This window comes from Aristolochia californica, unplaced genomic scaffold, assembly GCF_029961685.1.
Source record: "Aristolochia californica isolate CCGP_79_NKW_82.1479 unplaced genomic scaffold, dmAriCali1.0.hap1 SCAF_6, whole genome shotgun sequence".
Taxonomy (NCBI): Eukaryota; Viridiplantae; Streptophyta; class Magnoliopsida; order Piperales; family Aristolochiaceae; genus Aristolochia; species Aristolochia californica.
Window position 1 is genome coordinate 34,907,216 of NW_027182257.1, and position 25,292 is coordinate 34,932,507.

The 25,292-nt window shown below is 36.8% G+C and overlaps 2 protein-coding genes across 3 annotated transcripts; one reads left to right on the plus strand and one right to left on the minus strand.

Moving 5' to 3' along the window:
* The first annotated feature begins 295 nt into the window (after nt 1-295).
* Nucleotides 296-811, plus strand: LOC137935352 (zinc finger A20 and AN1 domain-containing stress-associated protein 1-like). Its single transcript, XM_068780013.1, has one exon. The coding sequence runs from the start codon at nt 296-298 to the stop codon at nt 809-811; it is 516 nt and encodes a 171-aa protein (XP_068636114.1).
* Nucleotides 812-965: 154 nt separating this feature from the next.
* On the minus strand, nt 966-11,615 carry LOC137967185 (kinesin-like protein KIN-UB). 2 transcript variants are annotated; one of them, XM_068813662.1, is made up of 19 exons: nt 11,243-11,615; nt 10,130-10,230; nt 9,868-9,990; nt 7,519-7,704; nt 7,127-7,348; nt 6,875-7,040; nt 6,591-6,740; nt 6,243-6,331; nt 5,831-6,034; nt 5,473-5,619; nt 5,012-5,143; nt 4,767-4,898; nt 4,448-4,586; nt 4,243-4,335; nt 3,119-3,244; nt 2,844-2,969; nt 2,370-2,513; nt 1,511-1,639; nt 966-1,437 (listed from the first exon to the last, which is right to left on the minus strand). In XM_068813662.1, exons 1-19 carry the CDS (start codon nt 11,415-11,417, stop codon nt 1,277-1,279), a joined length of 2,745 nt encoding a protein of 914 aa, XP_068669763.1. In that variant the 5' UTR covers nt 11,418-11,615; the 3' UTR covers nt 966-1,276. The 2 variants fall into 2 exon arrangements, with proteins under 2 accessions (XP_068669763.1, XP_068669762.1); XM_068813661.1 differs by having other exon boundaries at nt 4,243-4,353.
* Nucleotides 11,616-25,292: the final 13,677 nt, after the last annotated feature.

Here is a 25,292-nt window from a genome sequence, read left to right on the forward strand (position 1 = left end):
AACAAATCACATCAGAGATGGAGATTGACCAAAATATTCTTTGAAAAGGATACGGTACCGAGAAAAAGTGTTCATCGGGAGGGTATTTCAGCCAATGGGATGGCTAAGTCGGTTCGGGGAGCCGGTTTATATTTTGATTCGATGTAGATTTCCCAAATCATTCACCTTAACAATCTCTAATCCTGAAGCGCTCCTCCTTTCCAGGTGACACTGACGATCAAAAGGAAACAAGCCCTCCCTCTTATCTCAGCATCTCTGCGATTCTGAATTCAAAGCCCAAGGGGAAAGGAGGAAGATGGCTTCGGAGGATAGCTTGAAGCGATTTCAGGATGGAACCCACTATCAGATGGCGGAAAGCGTCACGCCCTGCGCCAACGGCTGTGGTTTCTTCGGTAGCGCCGCGACTCTAAACCTCTGCTCCGTCTGCTACCGAGATTACAAAATCAAACAAGAACAGGCAGCTTCGACTAAAGCCGCAGTGGAAAAGTCTCTCAACGCACCGAAGACCGAATCGGTCGTGTCTCAGAACGGCGTTTCGGCGGCGCCTTTATCATCTGGACCGGTTTCTTCTTTACCAGCGTCGACGTCTGCGGCTGCACCATCGAGTTCGGTGACGGTGAAGAACCGATGCTTTACGTGCAGGAAACGCGTGGGGGTGATGGGATTCTCGTGCCGGTGCGGGAGCACCTTTTGCAACGTGCACAGGTACCCGGAGGAGCACGGGTGCGAGTTCGATTTCAAAACACAAGGGCGCGAGGAGGTCGCGAAGGGGAACCCGCATGTGGTCAAGGACAAATTGGAGAGGATTTGAGAGGTCCATGACGCTACGGGGGATGTTTTGGTGGACAAGATAGAGATAGCCAGCTGGCTCGCTGAATAAAATGGACCTTGCCCTGTTTTTTTTGTTTTTTGTTTTTGGTCCCTTTGTCGAGGCTCTTTACCTTTTTAATTAAAGAAAAAAGACATTTTTCATTGCACATATACTAAATACGTTCTCTTACCAAAAAAGAGAGTAAATACAAGAAGCATTTTTCAGCTAGAATGTGTTGGGTCCGGAAGACCCATGTATGCTACAACAACACAATCAATTGAAAGAAAGAGGATCAAACAGCCGATTTACATCATCAACTTCCATACAAAAACGAAAAGGAAAATCACACCTCCCTGTCCCCCGCCAAAAAATGGGAGACACTTAACTACTGCGGAGGCAAGAAGAAGCTCACTTTGTGCAATTTGAGGAGGAGCAATGGAGATGTACCTGGAACAATTTTCTCTTTTACAATTCTATGCGCAACCGTCTTAATTCAGCTTGGAATGTAGGGCTTGAGGTTAAAGTTCTATGTGCAAGATTTCTTATATCTTCACGAGAGCAATCCCGTGAGATACGGACTAGCTCCCATAAGGCACCCCCACCAATCATGTCCTTGACATTAACTTCTGAAAGGAGGAAAGATTGAATAAGTAACTTCCGTAGTCAATGCCTTGACTCAACAACGTAAACGCCACTCACCGTGTTGTGCCAAGTGACACAGTGCTAATTCAATGTGACGTCTGATAGGCGATGCTTCATTGTTGGCATTCTGGACAATCCAAGGGAGAGCACCGTCATCGATCAACAGAGATCTTCCAGTTTTCATCCCTGCAGTAACAGCGATGAAGTCACTAGCTCAAACATGTGAAAGAAGAAAGTGTTCCACAAACACTAACCATCACATGGATGTTTTCACAATAACAGAAAACGTGAGGAGTATTGTGACTGTCAACAAGATATTGAGCTTCTATAGTAGTGGTGAAGTCTCTAAAGAGGATCACAGCTCTCGCACCAAAAACTTACAACCATTAATGTCCTTCTACCCCCCACCAACGTGGCAGTAAGGTTTTATCTGAAAATCCTTCATATATGAAGTAATTGATCTTGCGTCTTCCCTACATTCAGTCCACCATAGACTAGAATAGCTGACGGTACGAGCTTCACCCAAATTTTAACAATTATGTTAAAGTTGCAAAAAGGGTAACAGTTTATTAGTAGGTTTACCTGTGATGCTATACTAAACCGTGTCTTTTGACCGAAGAATGGTAACAAGATTGTTTTGTTTCCTACAACAAGCCTAGCAGTTGCAATGAATCGTGAAACTCAAGTGTACTTCACACTTCTCTAACATCTTTGAGAGCAAAATTGACACCAAAGAACCCAGACCACAAGTTTCTCTTTAAAAAATCCTCTGGTTTAATTCTTCTGATTAACATGGATTGTTCCTTTGACAATGCGGCCTCTTTGTGGATGTGACTAATAGAGCTAAAATTGTAACTGGCTAGAAAAATGATGCCTCAAAACACACAAAAGTCAGGGAAGAATGAAGATATCTTACCTTGAGTAGATGCTCTAGATTCACATTTTGCGAAATTGGCAATACCTCGAGCTACTTGGGCAAGGACATCAGGATGGGCACATCGAACCATCCCTAACAATGCCTTAATACCACCTTCGCCTCTTAGCCTTGTCTGCAACTTATCTGAAAAATCAACAATGAAATGTACCACAGTGCTAAACTTCAGATAGTACTAAGCTTCTTTACAGTTGGGCTGCCAAAATGGAATCAAGATTCCACTCAATACTTAGATAGGGTCAAATACCAGACCAGTTTATACAATAGACCACTCAATTTTAGAACACTAAAAAGCAAAGCAATTTACTACATCTTTGCGAAGTAGGAAAAACGATACCATTACTTAAAAGGAATAAAAACTAGCAGCAGAGAAATATCTAAACTTTCAGTTAGTGACATGTCCATGACATTTGGCCACTATCTAAACCTAAATAGTAACAAAGATGGCAACTTTACCATTTCCACATAGATTAGCTATGGCTCCAGCAACCATTCGAAGGGTTTGAGGGTCATCAGCCTCCGCAGAAGTAATTGATAGCAAACTAATTCCCCCTTGAGCCATAATGAGCTCCTGGTTTGTTTCTGCAACACAAAAAGATAAGGAAAAAACCAAAACACTATTGTCAGGATCCCATAGCAGTGGCACTAATGGGAGCTTTGCACACTAAACAGATTTAGTAAATCGCAAATAAAGGAATACATATTTCACAGCTAATGGTCAGAGTAGTTACCATTCATTGCCAGGTTTGCAATTGCACCTGCAGCTACTCTTCGTATAGTCTCATCTTCTGAGCTTCTAAGGAGCATCAGCAAAGAAGTAAGGCCACCCACTTCTACAATCTTCTCCTGATTTGCTTCTGCAACAAGTAATAAACATTGACTATGTCTAACTTTTATCTGGAGATAGAGAAGGTTTTTACATGGTAACCATCTGATAAAAAATATAAGAGCCAAAGAAGATTCAACACAAAAGCATAAAAAAAGAGAGTAATAGAAGGTTACAAAGAAAGAACGTTGATGATATTGAATAAGCGTCAACTGAAAGTTAATAGTTGCTCTATTTCATTATTGATAAAATGAAAAGCATAGAGCAGCAAAGCAAATCGAGTTTTACCAGTAAACATAATAGAACAAATATCAAAACTACATCTTCCCAAATAAAACTGGATAATAACACATGATGTACACCAAAAATATCATATCAACATTTGAAGAAGACATGATACACTTTGTACCTACAAAACATGGATGATAGAGCAAACAGATGTCTTCAAATTTTTTATGGAATACAGGTTCCCATTTTGATATGTTGGGATAGGCATGAATTCACGAACCAATGACACTCGTAGCATAATTTCCATTGATTTGAACCATCAATGATATATGCATGACTTGGAATCCGTCAACTCAGAATGATCTGTTTTTTTTTTTTTTTTTTTTTTGAGAATGATCTGTTGATAACAACTAAACCCAAAAAAAACGAATGATCTGTTGATAACAACTAAACCAAAAAAGTGCACGAAGCTTCACCATCGTCAGATTCAATATTTATACTAACACCAGTTGCAATCTGTAATTCTCAACCACTAAGGAAATTGAGAAAATATATGTAAATGACGCTGATGAAATACATAGGCTACCTTAAGGCAGCTGCCAGGTGTTTTGAGCACATGAATTAGTTTTGCTTGTCAATGCTTGCATATACTTACATGGAAACTAGGAGTGACACTAAACTTTGTAGCGTGAGTGTGGAAAAGCTCTTATACTAGAAACATCCACTTGTGATCCCAGCACCATTAAACCACACACTTTCAGAACCAAACAGCATATCTCTCTAGACATACTGACAACCTACCTTCTGCAGCAAGATTTGCCACCACTTTCACCGCATGAATCCGAACATCAGCATCTTCCGACTCGAGCAAGGACAAAATCTTTTGCAGTCCCACTGCCATATGCATAGCATCTATGTCAATTCAGTAAAAATAAATAGGTAAAGGTAGATAAATGAGAAATTAGTGATATCACTTTTATGAATAGCTCTCGATTAAATAAAGTACCTTGTTCAAAGAGTTTTGCAATTGAAGCTTTTTGTCCATTTCCTGACTCTCTGAGTTGCATGTGCCTAACTTGACTCATAAGGGAGTCCAAATTATTGACTACTTTTCCAGATCCACCTCTATCAAGGTTCCTCCTCGTCTAGTAAAGTATGATTAACACATGAACAGAGAAATTTGAAGTTAAATGTTGTTTCGTTATAACAAATCAAATGAAATATAGAGAAGCAAATTATAACTGGTTTAACATTGACCATCTAAAAGAGTTCTAAGAATATGATTTGAATCAGATTGGGTATGAACAATCTCTGTAACTATATACCTGATCAGCTTCAAAACTTAATTGCAAAAGCTGACTCCGAAGCAGTGTAATCTCTTCTTCAAGTTTTTGCTTTTGACAGTCCTCATCTTCTAACATCTTTCGAAGTCTTAAAATCTCAGCATTTCCAGATGCCTAGGACAACCAAAAGCTATTCATGTGCAGAAAACAACCTGTACATAAAAGAATACCAACAAAAAAAGGATAAAAAGGAAAGTAAATATATACTGATTAAACAGTAACCATACCTCCGACCTTTTCCATTGTACCATTTGACTTTTGAGATTGCTGACTTCCTCTTCAGCATCTTTTCGCATACAGACTTCATTCTCAAGCAGTTCTCTGAGCTCAGCAACCTCCAAGGCAGAGGAACTGGTTCCCTATACATCAGAATGGGGAGACTGTTTCACCTTAACTTTACAAATGGCTAAAAGTTTTCCTGTGAACTCACTAAAGTTCAAACTACTACATATATGCCAAGGATTGCACGATAAATAAAATGCATTGAGGACCAATAGCTGTCATCATCATCAATCAAAGCTTTGTCCCATCCATTCTGGAGTCTACTATATGAATAATTCTCCTCCATTTTGAACCATCGTGTGCTAGGATAATTGTTACACTAGCCCTTTTAGCATAAAATATAACCAGATAAGAATCACTAAAACATGTAAACTGTATGACTTAAATTATAAGCAGTAGTATAAACCTGGCTGTTACATGGCTTATCTGAATATTCATCTTTGGCCCCAACTCCAGGTCTGTCATTTCTTAGCTTTTGCTGACTCGTAACCAACTGCTCCTCCATCTTCTTTATGGACTCCATATAATCATTTTGGTATTTTAGTCTATCATTCTACAAGTAGAGTAAGGTCACGTCAAATAAATTATGAAATATTAATTAAAACCCAGTCAATCAACAACAACAAGCTCAGTATGTAATTAACATAACAATATTACCAGTCCCAAAAACACAACAGCGATTAGAACTCCCATCAGATTGAAAATTGCCATGACATCATAAGCTTAGGTAAAACATGTATTGAAAGTAGGCAGAAGTAACAGACCTCCAATGCTTCTGCATAGTTTCTTTCTGCTTCGGAGATTCGATTTTGTGCTTCTAAGCTAATTCTCTCAACTTCATCCTCAAAAGCTTTCTGTTGTCTTTCATGGTCTGCAACCAATTTCTCTAATTGTACGTCCAGCCTGCGAGCCAAACTTTTGTAGTCAAATTCTTCCTTTAGCTTGACCATGTTCTCCACTTTCATTGCCTACAAGACAAGTTCTATATGTTGTCTATTAAAATTTCAAAAATTCATTGCAGGAAACAAAGGGAAACAAAATGGTACAACCAGAAGTGAGAACACCGCTCAATTAACCTTCCCAGTGCACAAAGCTCCCATCACGAACTAAAGTTTTTAAAAAGAAGAAAAAACAGAAGAAAAGGCAGGACCCAAGACAAAATGGGCTTGTTCATACCCTTTGTCCAAACATAATTGTGCTTGCTGTTTCTCCACGATGTCGTGGAGATGGACCTATTGTCACAACCAATGATGTTCTTGCAGTACCTGGACAGCCAGAATAAGATGTCAGGCAGCATAATTAAGGCAACTAAAACAGAAGCAAAAATAATTCATAATGTCCTATTTCACTGTATCAAAAACAAATAAACAACAAGTTGAGAAAAAAAGTACACGAAATAATAAACAACTCTCTGGAGAAGCAAGAGTGATGATTTGTCTGATAGCAGCAACAAAACAAGTTGAAAAAGTACACAAAATCAAGCACAATAAGTAATGGCTTCATCTTGTATAAAAAGAATCTCACCTCCAAATGAATCCCTGAGCAACCTTGTAAGTTTAGAATCACGAACTGGCACATGTGGACTGTTTTCTGCTAGTGCATTGATGCACTTTCCCAGAGCGCTGAGAGAGAGATTAATAGACTTTGCTTCCTCTAATGTGTGTCCCTCACTTCCTGAAAACAACACAGAAAAAAATCATTGCTCAAAGGTCCATATTATGAGAGGATATTTCATAACAGGATAGGTACTTTCTTGTTTGTGCCAGAAAAGGATAGATACTGGGTGGACAAAAAATTTCTGAATGTACCCGATTTATCTATACGCTCTGAACCTGCAAGATCTACCACAACCAACTTGCTTCTTCTAATAAGAGGTGGCTTCAAAGGTTTTGTCAACAGTGTAGTATTGCCATTTTCACTTGAAACAGCCACTTCCCTATCATGCCTACCCTTGATAGACCTCCTAACATGTACCTATACCAAATATATATGTCATTCAATCAGTCAGCAACCATTAAAGATTATAGATTCAAAGGTTGGCAATTTTATAAGAGATTTACCAACAAAATGGCATGGCTTCGAGAGGATTCAGTATTCAATTTCGTATTTGCAGCAAATCGATGCGCTTCTCCAACCTGAAGCAGGTCCAAGAAGCTCTGCTGATCCCTGATATCCACGAGGGTTGCCCCAGGCACTGAAACATCTCCAGTTTTTGGATCTTCCACAATTGGAATGTTATCATTTCCAGGATCAAGTAGGTCTTGGATGGTTTCCATGTAAAGCTGCAATGTTGGCAAACTTCAAGACAATAAGACTAATGAAACTGAAGAAATTAATGTTCAGTGAATTTCCAAGCTTCAACAGAAAAAGAGAGAGAGCCATAAACCAAGTAAAACTAAAGAACTCAGGACAAACTGCAAGTAAGACTAAAAAACTTAGAACAAACCGTAACCTGCAAATAGGAGACCGAAACTGAATCAGTGTCTGGAGAAATATCTGCAAGAATATCTTCCATTGAGCGCACCATAATGCCACGATCAGCAGTGTCTTTCTCTCCTAGTCGTCCTAGAGTGAAAGTCTTCCCAGTGCCCGTCTGTCCATATGCCATTACTGTTCCATTGTAGCCCTCAAGAACGCTCTACAGACAGAAGACACATGAGTACTTAATGAAGTTCAACACAACAAAAGAATGAACTAAATACAACTTAAAAAATAAATCAAAACAGAGGTTTTGAGCATCCTCTCCACTAATGTATTTTAGATTGTAGCCCACGTTAGTGGAAATCTTTCACCATTGATAAAGCTGAGCTGATTCCTCTCAAAATGATTAGCTAAAGTTAAGAGGCCTCTTCCCAACTAATAAAAAAGTATAAAATATTTATAAACTGAAACCATAGCTACAAATGGTAATAATCTCTACCCACCAATACTATCCCTCGTGTGTAAGCACGAGCAAACAACCTGACCCAAGGCATGGAGAACTTACACACACTGACCACAGAAAACAAATGTGGCTCATAACATAGACATATGAGAATGAATTTTCCCTAATACATGTTAAAATTGGGCCAACTCCTTCCAAGATGACTAGCCAAAGTTGAGAGATCTCTTCCCAACTCATATTCAACTAATCTTTATAAGTCCAAGAAAATGTAGCACTTTTTCTCTTCCAACACTTCTTTCATCATCAAACAACAAGCCTTAGATGCCAATAAAGTTTTTTTTTTTTTTTTAAATGGTCAATCGCATATGCCGCTACACAATGGAGGAAGTTTATCCAACAACATTCCCCCTCACATCCAGGCCTAAACAAAAAACCTGACCGAAGAAGTGAAGAACAAATAAATGGAGACTACAAAGAGCATATACATGGAGTTTTTATAATACCATGCGAAAAAGGATGAATTCCTCTCAAAATGACTAGCCAAAGTTTAAGAGACCACTGGCCAACTAAAACACAGTATCTTTACAAGCTCAAACCAATAGTCGGAATGCTCAATTACTAACAAGTAGAGCCTCCAAGTTGTGGATGAATGGTACCTTCCTTGCTAATGGAAATCATCTTTAAGTTGCAGCAATAAAATAAACAATTTAAAGGGGACAGGAAAAAATTTAGGTGTCCAGAAAAGATTAGAGAATATTTCAGTCATAGTTTGTCAGAAGACTTTGGTTCTGGAAAACAAGCAAACAAGCAACTAATGACATACAGACTGTAATGCTCTGGGTCATAGCATAGAGTAAATTACTAATATCAGTATATGGATTGCTATGCTCTTGGTCATAGCATAGAGTGAACAAAGATCAGTAAAATGCAGCATTCCGACAGAAATTAAAATCTCAAAAGAACCAAAACATGTGTGCTGGAGACAAATCGTCATTAACTGCCTTCTAGTCCATGAGCACCATATTTAATTTGAAAAGTTACTTAAAAACAGTAAAAAGTTTCAGCTTAGTAGTTTTTTGTTCGATGAAAAAAAAATTCATCTTAGTAATCATTTGATGTGTTATAAAATTATACTGGATTTCAAGAAATTCATTAAGTGGCTGCAGAGTTATCCAATAGCTGACAGTTTCTGAACCCACTACAAGTGGCTCTGCTGCACTAAGTTCATAGTATTTCCTTGCTATAATTACTTTCTTTTTACATTAGGATACTTTTTTTTTAGCACTGGTATTTTTCATAAACAAACAATTGTCAACAGAAAAGGAAAGGACATTTAGACAATCAAGGTGTACAGAGACGAACTCCTGTAACTATGCCAATATTGATAGACCATTCACTGACACAGCAACAGCATCTACTGCCATCATCAAGTGAAAATTAAGGAGATACGCAAACAAATCCAACAAAGGAAAAATAGCTATAGGGTTTGCTTGAAAGAGAGAGTTAAAGAAAAACATAAGAACTTTCAAATCCTACATTTCTCTCTTAAGTATCATGAAAAGGGAGAGCACAGGAGATGTGACGTTTCTAGTGTCAACTGCATCCTACTTTTGGAAGTTGAGCTTTTGGCTCAATGGACACCACATGGTCGGGGAGGAGGAGGAGGAGGAGGAGGAGGAGGAGGAGGAGGAGGAGGAATGGGGAGGGGGAGGAATGGGATGCAGGGTCTTGGGTTTTAATCTCACCAAGGGTTACAGGAGGTGAGTATGTGTGTATTAATATTTGAAACAAAAGGAGAACACAAAGGAAACAAGTTTGCCTACAGATTTTTTGGAAATCCAAAAAGACCATATAAAGTTCAATAAAAAAAGAAAATTTCTAAGAAACCATATGCTAAGTAAGTTTGACAATACCAACCTCTACAACAGGCTTTGCCACAACTTCATAAACACGCTTCTGTGATGCAAATTCCGTGAGCAGTTCATCAAACTCATAAGTGTCTGAATCCCAGTTGTTCTTTCGAAGCTTCAACCTTTTGAGCTGAATAAGAGACCGTAAAACAATCAGACACATGACCACGTAAGAAATTGAAATTTCAAAGCATTTCATACGGCAATGACGTGTAAGAAACAATAATAGAAGAAAGATAAAGAGATGGTTAAGTATATAAAGGGAAAACCTCAGGCTGCAATTCCACACAATCAGCAAAATCAGCATCTGCAACCAATTCCTCCGCATTTCGAGGTCGCAATCTTACAGCAACTCGAACTCTTCCAGGAACTGCCACAGAAACAACCATTAAAAAACATGATTTGGTCAAGCAAGAAAGGAGAAATATGAATTAGGCAATAATAAATGAGAATTAGATGGAGAATGCCAGTTCAATACTTGCAAACAGAACAAAATAAAACATTTCCAGAATGCATTGCAATGCACGTTATTTTCCAAAAGTTAAATAACATTTCTAGTAGATTGATAAAATAGATTACAACTCAACATTTATCACAACCACAGTGCCGCTTCTCAAAGTTTCAGAAGCTAACTGTAGCTGCAAAATAAGTAGATCCGGATGTGAGAAAATTCCCCAATACTCAGAGAACAAAGCAGCATACCAAAGAGCTTTTGCAAAAGGGAATTTATGCAAATCCTTTATGCTCTCCACCGAGGAAAATACATCAATTCATAAATTGTTGAACATCAAAATACATCCTAAATAAAGCATACACTGTTGACTTTATAAATAGAATTAGCCTGCACCATCGAGTAGAATACTTGCCAAAAAAGTTCCTGTTAAGATGTAAATCCTCAGTAAACCAGAGAATTTAACTAGGCCCCAAACCAAACATACCTAAATCCTAGGCGAATTGATTTGAAAGAAATAACAAATTGATATAAACGAGAGAAAATCGCAACATTTACTGACTCTAAATCATCCGGTGCTCAAAACCAGTAGCGAGCACCAGGCGAGATTTCCTCCTTACGCCGAAAACTGAATTTTCGGAGAAAAACAAAAGCAATATCACTAAAAAAATTGAACAAATCACAACTAAAATACACGAAGTCGATCTAAAGTGCCATCAAACCGGAACCAACAAGACCTCCAATGTGCACACAGAAGAAGGTGAGGAAGCCCGTGGGCAGAGATACGCACAGATCACAGCAGGAAAAAAGAGAAAGAAAACCGCAAAACTCAAAGACCATCCACCAAGAACAGTTCACCATAGAAAACCACCCAAAAAAATCATCATAAAAATGCACTTAAAAGAGCAGGAAAGCGTCCGAAAAAAACAACCTCCAGTATCATCTTTGGCTCCGGTGAGCGAGGCGGGGCTGCTCCTGCGAGCAGCCGAGGGAGCGGTGGAGGTCTTGGGCTTCAAGGAAGGTCGGACACTGGAGTTGACGGAGAGCGGGCGATCGAGCTTGAGAGACGACTTAGTGCCGCCATTTCTGTAACCTCCTGAGGCCATTTTCCCCCACTCAGGAGAGTCCAACCATGGAGAAGCTGAGCCGGTGTTTCCAGGGGCAGACGAGGAGAAATCGGAAGGAATTCTGGACACGTTAGACGGCAATTTAGGTCCTCAGAACAGAAGAAGAAAAAGGAAAGAAAACACGAATAGACGGGTTGGAATGAATGCCGGCGCAGTAATGTTAAAGCAAAGAGGGTGAGTGAGAGAACGAGAAAGAAGAAAACGAGGGGAAAGCGGTTTTTGTGAGCACGTCTGGGAGAGAGGGACAGAGTCCGCAGAGCCGAGAGCGTGGTGGGACCGGGGAGAGCATTGCTTGAGATGGAACTAATCCAACTGTAATCGGTAATTATCTCTAATCCCTCTCGCTTCCACTCGCTTAGTGGTTAGAGGAGCCAAATAGAAAGTGAATTCCATTAACAATTCCTTGTCCATTTCGGTTTAATTCAAGGAGAGTTACCTAATTATCCCCCCTATAGTTGATTACCGGGATGGAATTTGGAGTAGAATTTTTCTTCCCTGATTAATTCATCCCCAAATAGTTGTTTTCCAATGAAATCACTATTTCCAGACTTTCCTTAATTAGTGTATAAAACCATTAATTGGTTGGGATTAGTTCGCTGGGACCCGCACATAATGGGCGATGTCGGAAAAAAGGTGGCGCAGTAGATAATTTGAATACGAGGGTATTAGCGTAAAATTAGTACTGACATGAACCGGAGAGCAATGGACCTCGGATCGGTGGAGACGGTTTGAGAAAGGATACGGATTTGAATTTTCAGAAGAAGATTAATGAACTTAAGTGACTCAAATTATGATTTATGTAAATAATACACTCTAGAGGCAGGTGAGAGAGGACATTGTGGGGCCGGATAATGATGAACAAAATGACCATGATTTACGGACCCGGAGAAGCTCTCAATCCACATTTTCATTTTCATGATAGATATATATACCCTTGAGAGCGGTCTTTAACAAAAACTACTTTAACCTTCGGCATTAAACACTGACTTGATCAAAGCCAATTCTGTAAATACAAAGCCTATTTTCCATTAGAAAAGTTTGTTAGTGCTAAGGGATTATCTTCCCTTTGGTTTAGGAGATAAGATTTTTTAAATTCCTGTAGGTTTAGGAGACTATATTTATCTTTTCTGTTCTAAATTATATAAATATCACTTTTATTCAATTGAAAGACATGGTTCAGTTCAACTTATCATATGGTATCAAAGCAAATCGATTAATCCTTTTAGTCTGATTTCTTCCAATTTTTTTTGTTCAAAATCTTCTCTACCCATCAAACACTCTCTGGAACGCCTTCTCCGATGAAAACTCGCATCTGTCGAGCTTCCGTGCGCCTCCAACAATTCAAGGAGAGCCACCATTAGTGTTGGATTACATCCCTGTCATCCCTTCCTCTTCCCTTTCTCCTCTACTTATGTGGCGTCTTTGATCCACGTCACACTAACGATCTCATCATACCCAAAATCGATCTCTCAGTTTTCAATGAGAGAGCTAGAAGATGCAAGCAGACGTACTTGGGTCTTCGTCTCACCCTCGTCCGTTCGACTCCTCTCCCGTCACCCAAAGTCGCCATCACCTCCTTCATGATCTTACATCTTCATCTTCCAGTTATCCTCTTCCCATTGTTGACACCCAAATTCCGTCCACGATCATTCTTCCTTCCATCATTGTCCTTCAGACTAATTGTTGACGATGCATACCTCACCACGCCGCTAGTCGCTAGCACAACCAGAGTCGACACCCTCCAGCCTTTGATGTACTACAACCAATCAGTCCCCACAAAAGCATCCTCGTTGTTGTAGAGGAAGTTCACCAACGCCTTCACTAGCCATCATCATCGGAATCGAGCCTCCAGTAGTCGTTGCCTTGGTCTCCCCTTCCTCCTTCACACCTTCTCTGTTTCGACCTTTGATTAATCAAAAAATTTCTAATTAATCAAAGGAAAGGGATCTCGCACATGTAGTTTAAGTAATTCACATGTGCGAGTTTTTACACGTGGGAAGGAAGTTTTAGGGAAAAAAACCTCAACGACTGCCTACTCACTATTTCTCATCAATAGTACTCAACACCAATGAGTTTCACCTCATTACTTCTGCACAAGCTCCTCTTAGACTCACCTCTACCGATTGTCTCTCATGGAAGCTTCAGTTTGAAACTCTCTTTCATTGGGTATAATGATGGCTCCAAACCCTATCCATCAAATACTCTCACTTTAAATCTCTCTCAAAACCCAGCTTACAGATATGGATCTGCCAAGATCAACTAATGCTCAATGCCCTCATCAGCTCTCTGTCTCCTACAATTATCCCATTCATTGCTAGAACCACCACTTCTAGAGAAGCATAGACTATTCTTGCAAATACATATGCAAACCATTTTGTGGGTGCATCAAACAAGTTAAAAATCTTCTAAAAAATCCCACCAGAGGTACTATAAGGGGGGGTTAGTCCCCCAAATGGATTTTTGAAGTTCAAGTTCAAGTCCAACATGAAGATCATGGCAATCATGTACATGAAGATCATCTTCGCACTTGGTGTTAGTGTTGACGACTTCATGTACACTGGAAAACAGTTTCCAGTATTAGTGCCCCAACATGATAAAAACATAAAAAATAAGAGAATCCCTAAACCTTTAAAGTACAGTTAATTACAACATAATCCTTAAACCCCAAACTAGGTAAAACAACCATTATTATTACATGAATAAGTTATTTAATGTATAATTAAATATATTAATATATTTATTAATTGAATTATATATTTTATTGTGCATTAATATGGTAATTACATGAGCCAATGAAATACGTACGTGATTAATTACAAATAATAAATAAATAATGTTATAAATAACAAAAACGAAAGTAATACGTTGAGTTATTAATTTATTAATAACATATGATATACTTTAACCTAAAAATGAATAATTTAAGAGAAAAAATTGATCTAATCATAACTTTAACACACTATATACTTGTACATAATATATTTTATGTATTATTAATTAATAATATATTATCACAAAATTTAAAACCATTGGTTTAATTAACTATAGCAATCGGATAATTATGCGAAAATAATTTATCAAATATTTATTTTAATAATATTTTAATTATGACTATTAAATCACTATTTTAATATAATAATAATAAATTAAATATATTAAATAAATAAAAATAATTAATTTATAAATAAAATTTATAAATTAATGATTTTTATGATGATAGTTTAATTTTTCCTAACTTAGGAAAAATTAAACCATAGTCGTCTTCCTCAGCGGCGAGGCAATGGGCAATGGCGACGACAACGACGATGGCGGGCAATGCCGACAGAAGCGTCGCTTTGACGGTACGCCAAGAGGGAGAAGAGACGGAGGCCGAGAAGCTCTACAATAGAAGCTTGACCTCCCGTGCTCTGCGACGGAGGTCGAGAGGGAGAGGAGAGGGAGGATGGCTAAAATCAAAGTCAAATGGGGAAGTAGATGCTGAATCGAAGTAGAAATTAAAAAATCGAAGCCCAAATGTCAAAATCGAGCGGGAGGTTCAGAGGGAGAGCGAGTCCGAGATGGAGAGAAGGACGCAAAAGGACGTTTGCAGCGAGATGGACGCCGTAGAGAGGGAGACCGGAGAGGGACGGTGGAGACGAGAGAGGGAGCAGAGAATGAGGGTTGCGGGAATGAAATGGCAGAGAGGGTGTGCGGCAGAGAGAGCCCCACGATAGTGTCATGTACATGATTCTCAAAATCGAGCGAAAAGCACTTTCCGCCGTTTACTCTTGGGACATGAACTCCTGAGTCATGGATGATCATGTATATGACATGAAGTTTGGCGCTCCCTAACGACTTCAGGACATGAACTGAGTAATGCGCATGAAGATCATGTCCTGAGTCATGTTGACTAACCCCCCCCCTAAATCTCACTAATATTCTTCAATACATTAAACCCATGCAGATAAGCTTGCAATACTCAGAGCACCAATAGATGAGGAAGAACTTATAGAAAAGGTTTTGGATGGACTAGGAGATAATTGTTAGCAAGAGTTTGTTTTTAACAATAACTACAAAGACTTGTCTATGATATTCTAGCTCGAGAGACACCCATCACCTTTGATGAGCTTCATGAAAAACTTCTATCTTTTGAAGCAACCATTCATGCAAACATAACACCTGATGCCCAACTTCTGATCATTATAAATCCAATGAATCGAGCAAATATCACTAGGTGCCCACCACATTCCAACAACGACTGGCACCCATCACCTTATAACCTTGACCAACTACCCATGGCTACCAACTCAGGTGCTCCAACTAACAATAGTTGACCTCGACCTCATCCGTATATGGAGTTTTGTCAGATTTGTGGGATCCGGCCAACTCAGCTATGCGATGTCCATCATTTTAACTCGTACCAATCCAACCAACCAACACAGGATTTCCACCTCTTCATACTTTGGCAACCACAAACTCATTATGTTGCTAACGTCACCTCCAACAATCCCGCTTGGTTACTTGATAGTGGAGTGTCTCACCATGTCACCACAAACTTGAGCAACATATCTCTTCATGAGCCCTATACTAGCTTTGATGATGTTATGATCGAAGATGACACTAGTCTCTCCATCACTTACACTGGATCTTCGCATAGGGGTAATCCGTTTGAAGGGCAACACTAGAGATGGATCTTCGCATGGGGACAACTTGTTGATCTCCTTATAAAACCATTACCACATTCACATTTTCAGTTGTTAAGAGACAAGATTGGCCTCTCTAACCGTGGCCTATCTTGAGGGGGCATTAAGGGATTATCTTCCCTTCGGTTAAGGAGATAAGAAATCTTATCCTCCCTTCAGTTTAAAAGATAAAATCTCAATGATTGTATTTATCCTTTTTATTCTAAAATGCATAAATATGAATCTTAATCAATGCAAAGACATGATTCAGTTTAACTTCTCATAGTTATGTCCCTTCAATTGGTCAAACCCTGGTCTTAGATGATCCTTGAGAGGAAAAAAAACAAGAATTCTGATTATTAGACCATCATTGATGTAATCACTACATTGACTTGTATTTTATTTATGGAGTCTATATGCTTTATGAGTGCAGGAATGTTTCTAGTCTCTTTCACTAGGTATCTCATGTTGATGGAGTAAAATAAGCTCAGCTGCGTGGTTGTCAACGAGAAAAGAAACATTGGAGCATGGGATTTGAAGATTTGGATATTTTGGTGTAAGAGTGACCTATGCAAACTTCCATCCTAACCCACAAATTTTTGCAACCATGCACATGTATTTACATGGGAATACTCCATGATCCACCATCACAAGATGTCCCATCCTTGGAGCATTTGAGATGAAGAACCTCTTTATTAATCTAATCACGCTTTAGAAAACAAGTGCTTCTATTGCTAGTCTTTGGTGGGGATAATGGAAAAAGGTGGCATCTTGGTCAAGCAAAATGATTATGTGCCAAAGTCAAAAGCCAAGACAACATGATAAATAAAATAGTTGTTTAGTTCATCTCGTGAGTTAACTAGCAACTCAAGCATGGGAAGGAAGATAACTTAATGTCTATAAAAAAATCGATACACTGTAATAGTATGAGGTAACGTTACCGGTTCGCTCAAGGTGGCTGCATCTGATTACATGTAATTCATATGATATCATAAATTATTCATATATTTTTTTATTAAAACCCTCAATCAAGGAGAATCATCTTCCCAATCTGCATGAAGGAGGGCCTAGACCCCACCCTTTTGCTGTCAATTTGCATGAAATGGAGGAAGAGAAAGCTGTAGCATTCCCCTTCCCATGCTGATTCATTTGTTAAATTTGACATATCAAAATTATTCAACATGGTTTTAACGCATTTCTAAGTCTTTAAGGCATCTGACCTAGTAGAGGCATTGGATTTAGTTAAACTCGGCTCGACCAAGTCATCCAGTTCTTGTTAAATTTGACATATCAAAATTATTCAACATGGGTTTAATGCATTTCTAAGTCTTTAAGGCATTTGACCAAGTAGAGGCATTGGATTTAGTTAAACTCAGCTCGACCAGGTCATCCAGTTCGTATCTAATAACATTGGTGCAGGTTTGTTGTCTCGAATGAATACTCGCTTGTTGAAGCTTCCTAGTGAGATTCACAAGGGTATTGACGGGAACTAGAGAGTGTTAAGAATCAAACTATATTGGTAGCCAGTACATAGGAGAGAAAATCTTGAAAGGGGGTAATTACCTTGGGGGTGGGAGTGTACTAAGAAAATTTTTAATGGCTACTTGAAAATTTTAAACTCACTAAAATATTCAATGCATGCAATAGACAAATTCGGGTTGCTATGTCCACTCTCTAGGTGTTTGCACTTCAAAGTTAAATTCACTAATCAACAACCTAATGACATCCACAATGACAGTCCTAGAGTCCAAATTGCAACACATGTCCAACACTTAGAACTTATAGTTAACAACAATAAGGTACATGTACTAAGACCCTTAAGGGATTTCTCAACAATAACTACCAATAAACTTATCTAAATATACATTGGTTTACAACATAGAAAAGAGTACTAGTTTTACAATTAAGCTCAAATCCTTTGGTTTAGGCATATATTAGAATAATAAAAATATAATATAAGTACACTAAATCTGAGGTGACACCAAGATTTTGAGACTCAAGATCATCAGGCCCCTACTCAGCATCTCTAGATCCACATGTTGAGTCACCTCTTAAGTTTCTATAGGGTGACTCAGCCAAAAATAGAATTCAAAAAATTATAAATAATAACCAAAAATAGATTAAAATTGTTTTTATTATGATATATAATATGTTACGTATGATTAGCTAAATATTGTAATAATTTGGGGGTTATACTAAATTGCTCGTGGGTCTAAGTGTTAGTTTGATAAAAGAAAAAAAGCAAAAATATAAGGCCTAATAGTGTAAGAATCATGGATTTTAGAATTTTGGATTGGTACTCAACTCAATGTTACGTATGATTAGCTAAATATAAGGCATCCAATGATCCTGAGTCCCAATTTAGCGTCCAATCATCCTAAGTCCCGACTTAGTATCTAATGATCCTGAATCTCTGTTGAACTGTATAACCTTCAACTGGGAAACTCGGCTATTTTTTTCAAATAATTATAAAATATTACCAAAATAGCTTCAAATAACTTTGAAATTGAAAACACTGTGAGCGAGAGGATGGTGCTATTTTGGATTGAAGTGTTCAAGAGCTACACTTCTCCACGAGCTTCATGGTTCTCTCTCAGATTTTATCACATAGAGATCAATGCACAATGAGCTTATTGTTAGTAATGATTTCAAGAGCATAAAGTTTTTGAGTTATGTGGTCGAAGTACCTATTTGATAAGATAGAAAGAAACACATATATAAAGTCTAATAGTATAAGAACTACAAATATAAAGTGATACAATCAAACTATCATTTCAAAATGTCTAATAGTCAAAACCAAGGTTTTGCAACTTGAAATCTAGACCAGACTCGGTGTTTCCTAATCCCGAGTAAGATCAAGCAAGTCGGGACTCGGGGAGTCATAATTTCATAATCAAAACTAATCCAAATGCACTAAATAATTGACCCTTATAATCCATAACGACGATGGGTTTATTGATTGGGGTTAATTATTATTTTTAAAATTTAGTTTCATAAATGATAATAAATCATTTATTTATATTAGTAATATCATTAGAATTAATGCTGATATATTGTATTAATTATTAGTGTTTCTATAAAATATTGATTAATTACTACTATTACTATTATTAATTTAATTTATATTTTATGTATTGATTGCTAATCATTTTGTAATATATTATATACTTATATACGACCATATAAGCTAATTACATTTACATTGTGTTGTTAATTATTTCATAAGTATCAATTATTAATTCATTAATTAGGATTATTATTAATGATTATCTTCTTTTCTAGCTACTAATTAATAACTATTTCCATTAAAATTATATTTCATAAACATATTAGTTGACAAATATATTAATTATGTATTCAAAACTTTAAATATATTAAACATAATAATTAATATATCATAACTATTAATAAATATTAATCAAATAATTATACATTAAACAAATCATTCCTAAGTTAAACTTAGTAAATTAAACAATCCAATTTTTTACATAGGAAGAGAAGGAAATCAAGAAAGATGAAGGAGGAATTGAGGAAGGTAGATTGAGCAAGAGGGAAGGAGATCCGGCGTTGTCTTGCTTGGACTTGGCTATGGGCAATAGAACAACGATGTTCCAACATAAAAAAAAAAAAAAAAAAACCTCAAACCTAACGATAGATAAGTTTGAGAGTAAAGAAATAGGGAAAAGACACTAGAGAAAGGAAGACATTGTTGGAAATGGTTGGAATGCGCAGAGATGATTGGAGATGGGAGAGGTGTAGGGTATGGTGATGTGGCAAAAAAAAACTCCAAATAGAGGTTTTTTTCAACGAAAAACCCATTTATTTCAACTTCTAGGGGAGTCAAGTCAGAGAAGGGAATTGAGTCCACAACTTGCAACTTGCAACTTGCTCTAGCTCCGTAGACGACTCACCTGAGTCAGAGCGGGAAAATGACTTGTGGTTTTGGACTCATCTCGTCTCCAGAGCTGATAGTATGTGGTGCCTCTCTTTGATTGGTATCTTTCTGCACCCATTGACCTCACCATTTGGTGAAGCCAAAATTTCCAACTTTTGTCTCGTCGATGGACATCTTCTTCATGATATCCACCGATTTCCCAAAACTGAGTCTCACTTTTGAGTGATCACTCACATCCAAAAAATGTCAGTAGTGGTGAGGCACAAGTAAGTCCCCTTCCTCGGATTGAGGGCGTGGGTGACTATCTCTATGATAACATGTTGAATCATCGTGAGATCCTTGTTCTTGACCTCACACAAACTTCCCATTTGCTGGCCCAAGATGAGTAAGATGGCGTCTTGAATGTTTTGAGGGCGATTGGAGGGAAGATTGATTGGCCAGTTCTCCTTCAGGTACCAAGTCACCCCCATGAAGGTCATGCCAAAGAGGTCTTTCAGTTCCATGGATTGAAAGGAGATGTTAGTCTTCTTCATGTAGGAAGATATCTTCAAATTGTTTGGCCCAAGTTCTTAGACCTCAAGATTGGAGTAGAAGACTTTGACGAGTAGTTGGTATACTGACTCATCTCTTCCAAGAAGTCCCTCATAGGGTGAGAACATGTCCTCAAACCTTTCAAATTCTCTCTTGCAAAAGGCCACATAAACCTTACTTGGCTCCACTATTCTATTAGAGGCAAAGCTATGGAAATACTTGACCCTTTGTTGCCTATTACGAAAATGATCATGCCAATTAGGCATTTCTTCACATATGTTACTCTCCTTCAATAGGGTTTTCTTCTTTTCCATAACTTTTGTTCTAACCATGGTGACGAGTTCGGTTTTGAGAGAAAGGGGGAGAAATAGAGGGTTTTAACGTCGGATACTCAAATTGGTAAAATCTTGAGTAGAGTTTGAAAAAATAGGAAAATTAATCAAACTAATCTATCTCATAATGACACAACTAGATTTTCTATTGTACTGAGCGTTGTTAGCCAATCCATGCTTGATCTTCAAGTGCTACATTGGCTGGCCGTGGAGAGAATTTGAAGATATCTCAATAAGAGTCCAAGTCAAGGATTTTTATAAAAAACATGGTCATGTTAATATAGAAGGATTTTCAAATGTCAATTGGTCTAGTTCTCTAGATGATAGAAAGCCAACCTCTGGTTACTCTACAATTTTAGGTGGTAATTTAGTTACTTAGTGTAGTAAGAAACAAACTATTGTAGTACAATCCAGAGTAGAGGTTGAATACCTAGAAATTATTCATGCAATAAGTGAAATTTTGTGGCTCAAATCTTTGCTTCATCGATCATAACAGGTTCTAGATGAATCTTTCATAATTTCATAAAAAGAAATGGAAAAATTATACCCTTACTTCGAGAGATGTTTCTCCTTGAGAGACTCAAATTTCCTCCTCTTTTGATCAAGGAGCTTGTATTGTGATGTATGCATGGATGATTGAAAGAGATTGAAAGTTTTTCAAAGGTAAGACTCTTTCTCTTTCTCTCTATAAGTACTTTTGGTGGGAATTTACAAGATAAAGGTTTGTGACTTGAAGACATGCCAATAAATGCTCATTCATTTCTTTACTCACGTTTTGGTGGGGTATTTATAGTTTCTCCAACTCAAACTAGCCATTATTTGCCCATTGAAAAAAATCAGACTCTTGATTGATCTATCACTAGTAAGTGACTATTCGATCAATCGAGATTGCCTTTGGCTATGCAATATAAGTATGATCGATTAGTGTATTTTTATTTGATCTATCATACTTGAAGTCCCTTACTGGTAAGCTTCTGACTAATCGATCAATCTAGAGGGATGCCATGTAAATTTCGCTTGCCTGGACATCTATGATCAGTCATCCCTCTATCATTGAGGGATGACCGATCATGTGTTATTTCATGAAATTTCCATATCTTGGATGATTATTAATTGACCATGGTTGATTGATCGTGCTTTATATTTTTGACCTGGATAGTTCTGGATGATCGATCATAGGCAAAGACTAATTGATCATTCTAATGCCAAATTAAAAATGTATATTTTATAAAACATGGGAATTTCTCTCTAAGTATTTTAACATGTTTCTAAGTGATATGTATGATGATTCTAAACTTGTCTATATGCAATTTATATCCTAAAGCTCCTATGTCACAACTACTTTAGGAATGAGAGTTAGAATACTCTCTAAAAAATTGATTGAGTTTAAATGTTTGTCTAAGATACTTGAACCCGAGTCTTCTCGTTGTCTTCTTCCTTGTGGGTGCTTCTTTAAGAGATGTTCTTCAATTGTGCTTGAGGTCTTCATTTTGGATTTGATGCTTTAAACCTTGAGATGCTCTTGAAGGTAAAGTATCTGAAATACTTTAGATTTGCAAGTTATTAGTTCAATTAAGTATTTTTATCATCAAAAGCAATGTGAGAGTCAACCTACAGTCAACACAAGTGACTTTCCAAATAACTTTGAAGATTTCAACTTAAAAGCTCACATATTTAGGCACACTTGGCCAAGATCAACCATGGATGTCAAAGTACATGTATATTTATGCTTGGATTTTGAAATTCAGCTCTCTGAATATTCAATACTATGTAAATGCCCCTATAAATGCCCTAACAAATCAATATGATGGACTATATTATATTTATCTCAAATTATGGGAACAAAGATTCTATCATACAATTTGTTAAACAATAAGATTTCAAAGTATATGTTCAAAAAATACTTAGATTTGTGGGGATTTATTTTTTGACAGCCCTAACCAATCTTCAAATTTGATTTCAAAAGTGTTAGAAAGCTTACGAGTGACAATTTTATCTTAAGAATTGAGAGAGACTTTGTTTGGGATGAAATCAACTTAAATAAACAATTTATTTATGTTCATAAATTGAACCATTAAGCTTGGAGATGGACTTTTTATCCTTTTGAAATCTTGACTAAAAATCTTGATAAAATTCTTAAATTTTTTTTAATGAGTTGTGAATCACATAGATAAGTCATTTATAAATTTTTAAGACTTATCTTGGTTGAATCCAAGCCTTCAATGTCATATCACAATTCTTTTGGAACATGCCACTTGGATAACTGTTGATTGATCAAGCAGTATTCATTGGAGGCCTCTTTCTTCTATTCTTGGTGTTTGACTTCATTGACTTGGCTCATTGGATGGATTACCTAACAAATGCTTTCCATAGCTTTTCTCTATTTTGTTGTTTGGATGGTCTTGGTCTCATTGGTTGGCTTTCAATAAACCATTTTCTTTTCTTTTCTTCAACTCAGTTGGTTATCTAGGTGAATGGGTACTTACAATACTTTTTTCCCTTTCATTTTGTAGGATGGGGCCAATTGGTTGGGTGGTCTTAACTCTTTGCATGGCCATTTCTTCTTTTCTTTTTGTTTCTTTGCCTTAGTCAGGTTCGTCATTCGGTCACCTGGGTGAATAGACCCTAGTTGAGATTTTTATCTTTTGTACACTCAAACAAGGGCATTTTGGTCATATGATTCTACTTTTTTCGGGCTTCATTGTCTTGGCTATTCAGACATATGGCTTCACTCCCTCTAGTCTAAAGGCCTTACCCTGTTTGTTATGTTAAGTTTTCTTGTCTGGTTAGATGGTGTTGGTAGGTTGTTCAAACGGTGTGCTTTCTAGTATGAACTGCGTACTTCCCTTTTTGTATTAGCCATTGAACAGTCCTCGGTAGATTAAACATAGATATGTTCTAAAAAATTTCCTTTGGGGATATTTTGTGTTGCAAGACATACAAATTATACATTAGGAGTAGCTTAAGTGTTTGTTATGATTAAAAACCTTAAAACTTGTAGATATTTATCAAGAAAAATGAACTATATTATCCATTAAAATTTGAGCTAGAGCACGAAAAAACATAGTATTGGAGCATCAAGTAATTTGAAAATTGTGACACATGAGAATACATAGAGAACGGGGAATTTAATTTCTAAAAGTATTCTCTCAAAGGTTTTAGTCAAATATTACTATTTCTAGATATTTAAGAGCTATATAGCCCTATTTTGATGGTTGGAGATTTATCCCTTCTTCATAGGCACATAAACGGCTTGTCTATGTTAACGCTCTAAGGAAACTTCACCCAAACCTTGACATTTAGGCTTTGTGAGAGCTGAAAGCAATAATCATAGCTCATATACAAAAAAAAAAAAAAAAAAAAATCTCTATTTAGGAATCTAGCTACCTCTTAATTGTCATCTTCTCATCAAATAGTCATTCTTTATATTTTCTCCTTTTCCTTTCAACCTTCTTGATTCACACAATATCTTTGTTATTATTTGAGTTTAATTATAGCTGAATCATCGAATTGCTAGAAGGTTGAGTCTAAGTAAATTAATTTAACAATTACTAATTTATTTGCCTAATTATTTTTATTATTGAAATAGGGAGTTTTCGATTTTTATAACAAAATTTTGGGCCAACATATGCACACATATTCTAAGTATCTTGGATATGGTTCAAAATATCCCAAAAATATATTGAAAAACATAAAAATACAAAAATCCAATAGTTTAACTATACCCGTTAATCGAATTTGTAAAAAATAAACAAATAAACAAATTTGTGCCAAAAGTTGGGAAGCATGCAATATTTTGATATGATCATTTTCTTTCTTTAATGTCCAAATACTTGATGACCTAATTGAAAACTTGTGAGCAATGGTTCATTATATTGTAGATAGGTTCAGCAGTATGAAATGTTTGGATGACTTGAAAAATATCCTTTTAAAAATTTTAAGTATTATTTTAATCATAAATAATATAAAATATATTATAATAAATAAATTAAAGGATGACAAATATTTACTACTTACTATTGTAAGAAGGGTAGTAGATGATAGAGATAAAGATAAAGATAAAGATAGTGATATATATAAAGATAATGATAGAGATAAAAATAACTAGTGATTGAATTAGAAATAGACTCAAATTGTAGATTTCTAAATCACCTACAGTCTTTGTGTAATGCTATAAATAGTTTACACCTGATCATTGATAATCATGACAATATTATTCTTCATTTCTATATTCCTATATTTTCACAACAAGATATAGATAATATTAAAATCAACTTCATCGTGGGTGTATTGCAAGGTGGAATTTAAATACAGAGATGAAGTTGAAAAACCAACCCCATTGTGGGCGAGGAGAAGGAATAAATAATATCAAAGAGTACATCCAACTTTATAATTGCTGAATAGATATCAAAAGAAAAGGAAGGTGAAGCAAAAA